The 5,023-nt window shown below is 32.6% G+C and overlaps 1 protein-coding gene across 1 annotated transcript; it reads left to right on the plus strand.

The window, feature by feature from the left end:
- The first annotated feature begins 1,528 nt into the window (after positions 1 to 1,528).
- On the plus strand, positions 1,529 to 3,326 carry LOC127703218 (cytochrome P450 1A1-like). Its single transcript, XM_052207744.1, has one exon. It carries the CDS (start codon positions 1,694 to 1,696, stop codon positions 3,200 to 3,202), a length of 1,509 nt encoding a protein of 502 aa, XP_052063704.1. The 5' UTR covers positions 1,529 to 1,693; the 3' UTR covers positions 3,203 to 3,326.
- The last annotated feature ends 1,697 nt before the right edge of the window (positions 3,327 to 5,023 follow it).

The raw sequence follows: 5,023 nt of genomic DNA on the forward strand, positions 1-5,023 counted from the left end.
GAACTGTTTCCATGGCAACGGTGGCCATTTTGAAAGTTCTAAAGATGGATGGCACACTTTCGAATGACGAGTTATATTTCCTGAAAGTTTCATTAAATTTGGACCACTTTTCGGTTTTTCACATTTTTGCCGTTTCCGTGGTAACGGCGGCCATCTTGAAATCTCCCAGCTGGACAAAAAAACGGAATGTAAAATCGTAGAATAACAGTATGTCCCCCTTTTCCAAACGGGTGACATAAAATTAAAAACAAAGTTAAAAACAAAAGTAAAAAACAAAAGAAAAAAGGGAAAAGAGAAAAGAACTCTCATGTAGCAAAAGGTATTTTTTACCTCATGCAAAGTTCTGATTCCTTGTCATGATTTGGCTTTACATTAGGTGCTTTTTAATTTTATCTGATCTTCTACGTTTCTGTTAGGTTTTTGATTTTTTCAAATATTTTGGCATCGAGCATCATTGAAGAGACATCAATTGTCGGAATGCGCATCTGATGCAAAATTTTTACCGTTGATAGTATCTTAAAATGCAAGATAAAAACAAAAATCGGAACCTAATTTTTAAAGAAAAGAAGCAACCCTTTTTATTCCATTAGGAAATTTAAAACATCTTAAGGGAATTTGACACCAAAATTATCTGCAAAGGAATTTTGCAAAGGTTCAAGTTTTAGATTTATTTAAGAAATTTTCGATTTGTCTTGATTGAGGAGCTGTTCATAATAGATTTGTAAAGAATTGTATGTGTACCCTATATGCGTAAACCGAATATAAAAATCCCAAAATGTCTTTGAATATAGAAGGAAAGTTAAATAATATAATAATAAAGAGATGTGGTATGATTGTCAATGAGACAAATATCCAACAATCAAATGAAGTGGATGTAAGCACACGTACATAATATGTTTTTTTTGTAGAATATATTGTATTTTATATAACATTCATCCTTTTTGTAAAATGGAAGACATGATGAAATACTGCCTCGATTCTTTCAAAATAATCGTCAACCATGATTGAAGGTTATAAGAAAGGTTATTGAATCACACTGACCTTCAAATGACTGGTCACTGGTAAATTATTTTCACTTTGTTGAAAACGAATGCACTGATTTTTTTAACAATATGATAACCCTGATATTACCTTCTCTTTATAAAGAACACCCATAGATTTGAGTAAAATAATTATAAATTGCTTCATTTCGTTTTTATCTTTAACCTATAGTGCTGATGTCCCTTTTCGATTAATTTCCGTGATATTGTCTCCTGTTTCTTACAACGAGTATCCCCTTTTGATAAACACATTTTTATTCTTATTATGAGATAAAAAGTTAAATATAGACAAAAGATTACATAATATAAAATAGTTAAAGTAAACACTTCTGAATATTGACCCTTTAAGAACTGTGCACTCTAGAATTATATAACATTTCTGTATATATATGTAAATTTAGTTATGTAATGGTAATTCGAATAATAAACATTTAACATGTATTTATCCTTCAGTCACATGGCTTACATAAGAGTACAAATATCTATATACGCATGTTATAAAAAGTCCAGGTAAATGAGACGGTGATTAGAAACGTTCATACACGTGTTAACTTACTTACAAAACATCTGATGTAATAATATTTCTTGTATTGAAAGTTTCTAAGGAGAATATAGTGTATTTTAAATGATTACAACGAAAACACCATATCAAAATGGACGAGTTGCAAGTTTCCAATTATGAAGGAATTGGAATTAGTTTTTTTATTTTGATGTTTACAGTAACTCTTGTGCTAGTTAAATTTTTTCAGACACTTTGGAATGATTTGTATCTTTCACCACCAGGTCCGTGGGGATTTCCTATTCTTGGGCATTTGCCGCTTCTTGGATGTAATCCAGCAAAAACATTAATGAACATATCTAGATCTTACGGTGACGTGTTTAAAATTCGCATGGGAAGTTGGCCAACAATTGTTTTAAACAGCAGAGAAGCAATACGTGAAGCATTGATGGACAAAGGTGAAGTGTTCTCAGATCGCCCTGAATTTTATACGGGGATAAGTTACTATAACATGAAGAGTATATCGTTCGGATCATACACCCCTCGTTGGAAAATGCACCGGAAAATTGCAAATCACGTTCTCAGACAATTTGTTTCGGCCAAAAATAACCCAACAGAGGACGTAATTAATAAAGAGATAGAAACGGTCATAAAGAGCTTTCTTGAAAGAAAAGAAAACCACTTCAGTCCACATGATGACATATTTTTAGGAATAGGCTGTATAATATATCAGCTTTGTTTTGGGTCTGCAAGAAACTGCCATGAGGATAAAAACTTTTTGCAGTTAATCGAAAATAATAAAATATTCAACGAAACGGCCGGAACGGGAAACCCACTTGATGTTATGCCATGGTTGCGATTTGTAATGCCCTGGAAAGCTTTACGATTTCAGAAATTGATCGCATTATACAAAACGGTGTTTTCTTCTGAAGTTAATGAGCATGTGAAATCATATGACAATAGTAATCACAGGGATATCACGGATGGATTGATTTCCGCCGCGGAACAATATGGAAATTCGCCAGAACTTTACAATGGAATTACAAAAGAGGAGATTTTGTCATCTTTGTCAGACTTTATAGGTGCTGGATTTGAAACCGTTTCGACAACGCTAGAATGGATCATATTATATCTGTCATACCACAATAATGTACAAAGACGAGTACAAGAGGAAATATACTCCGTGATTGGTGATAGAAAGCCGAAGCTAACAGACAAAGGAAAACTTCCGTTTACCGAAGCTACGATATTAGAGGTAATCCGCGTGGCTAATGTGGTACCAATGGCGCTTCCACACTCAACGACAACCGACACTGTGTTCCGAAACCACAAAATTAAGAAAGGTACTGTTGTGTTTTGCAATATGTATGCCACAGCTATGGATCCTAAACTATGGACAAACCCCGAGAAGTTTTCACCAGAAAGGTTTTTAGACAATGATAACCAAATTAATCAGCAGAGAGCAGACGAAGTTCTTACATTTGGTATTGGACGCAGGCGCTGTCCAGGCGAATTTCTTGCAAAAATGGAACTATTTTTGTTCGTTGTCAATATTTTCCAAAGATTTGAAATAGAATTATGTTCGGAATTTGATTTTGAACCAATTTTTGGATTAATTTGCAAGCCAATGTCTTATCAGATTAAAGTGTCCGAAAGATGTTAGAATGTATTCATCTTTATTCCTTTTTAATCCATTTATGATAATAGTCATGGTTACAGGTATAACTTTGATTTACAAAAATACATATATATATATATATACATTCTATTAAAATATATTTAGTATAGAGGTTTTTTTTAGTTTGCACATAAAATCTGACACTGCAATGCAAGTTAAGCAAAGGAATGAGTCATTGCGGGAAAGCAACTCATTTCATTTAATTGGCAGCTTGTTAGTCTATGTTTATGTAGAAGGGACGTTGCATAATGCCTTTCCTACACGTAAGATTTCCAGTGTAAATAATTCAGAGTTCGTGCTAAATGTGGGCATTGCTTTTGATGAGTTCAATTATTTTCCAACTTGTTTTGATAATAAAATATAAAAAATTATCAAAACGTTTCTTACTTATTATATATATATTTAATATATGCATTGTCAATAATAACAATAAGTAGCAGCGAAAACATGTCTAGTAATAAAGATGAAAACTTCGAAAATGACCAAATAAATTGTGTCTTACCATATTTGTATTTGACAACATTGAGATTAAGAAATTTTGCCAATTTTGTAAAAGAGAGGCGAAAGATACCAAACAGACATTCAAACTCATTAGTCGGAAATAAACTGACAACGCCTTGGGTAAAAAAGAAAAAAAAACCAAACAGACAAACAGTAGTACACAAAACACAACATATAAAAGTAAAGACTGTGCAACACGAACCCCACCAAAAACTGGTGGTGATATCAGGTGCTCCGGAAATGTAAGCAGATCCTGCTCCACATGTGGTACCCGTCGTGTTGATCATGTTAGTACAAACCCGGTAATAAGTCTAATTCGGTAAGTGTCCTCACAAACAACGTTATATTGCTTGATCTGCCAAATGCTCCACGAAACCGATTTTCAGATTACTAACTTATTTTTTTTTTATCTGGAATCAAAACTTGACTTTGGAGATGTTGTGATACTGCTTACGCTAGGGACAGTGTAAATCAAATCTTTATACTAAAAAGTCAATATATCTTTTGGAGTACACTTCCACTCCATCTTCCCCAGTATAAACACATTTGATTGTTCTTATCTTTTAACAAGTTTTCCTTATCATAAATGTAAATACTGATTGAGAGAAAAAGGTCCAGGTTTGTTTCACAAAAAGAATCGACAACGTAGATACAAATATCTTATATAATCAACGAAAGAAATTACACTTGCTAAACATATCTTTGATTCAAACAAAAAAGTTTAAAAATTAAAAGTCAATTGTTCATGAACAATTGAAAGGTCTTTCCTTTTTCCTTTTATTGACAGCCTTCTTAGTTCAAAAATATATGGTTGCTGAGGACTTTTATGTTCATAACAAGTGGTTGCTTAGGACAAAATTCATTGCTAAGGTTAAAAATATCACTTCCAGTATTAAAAATGTCATATCTACTATTCATAGCCTTTAAAATTAAAAAAATAAGTGGTTGCTAAGGACTTACATGTCATTGCTAGGGACAAAAATGTTATTTCCAGTATTAAAAATGTCATATTTATATTATTCATAGCCTTCTAAGTTCAAAAATATATGGTTGCTAAGGTTTTTATGTCGTTGCTAGGAACATTGACCTCTGACCTTGACCTAACTTTGTAGATCATATTATGCTGAACATTTTTGCAATTCAAAGTTTCTTTCTATCTCTAACCTCGTTTGAGATATAAGCAAAAAATCTTCATTTCCGACCAGAAAAACAGTTTTGGTGCCCTAGGTCAATAATGGTTGGTGCAATAATTTTGAACCCAAATAAAAAAATGTAGATCTCAATAAGACACACATTTTCTAATTA

The sequence above is a fragment of the Mytilus californianus genome, unplaced genomic scaffold (genome assembly GCF_021869535.1).
Source record: "Mytilus californianus isolate M0D057914Y unplaced genomic scaffold, xbMytCali1.0.p SCAF_5, whole genome shotgun sequence".
NCBI classification, from domain to species: domain Eukaryota; kingdom Metazoa; phylum Mollusca; class Bivalvia; order Mytilida; family Mytilidae; genus Mytilus; species Mytilus californianus.

What these genes read in the sequence shown, in the direction of transcription:
- LOC127703218 (XM_052207744.1), top strand. Translation starts at nt 1,694, where the DNA reads ATGGACGAGTTGCAAGTTTCCAATTATGAAGGAATTGGAATTAGTTTT.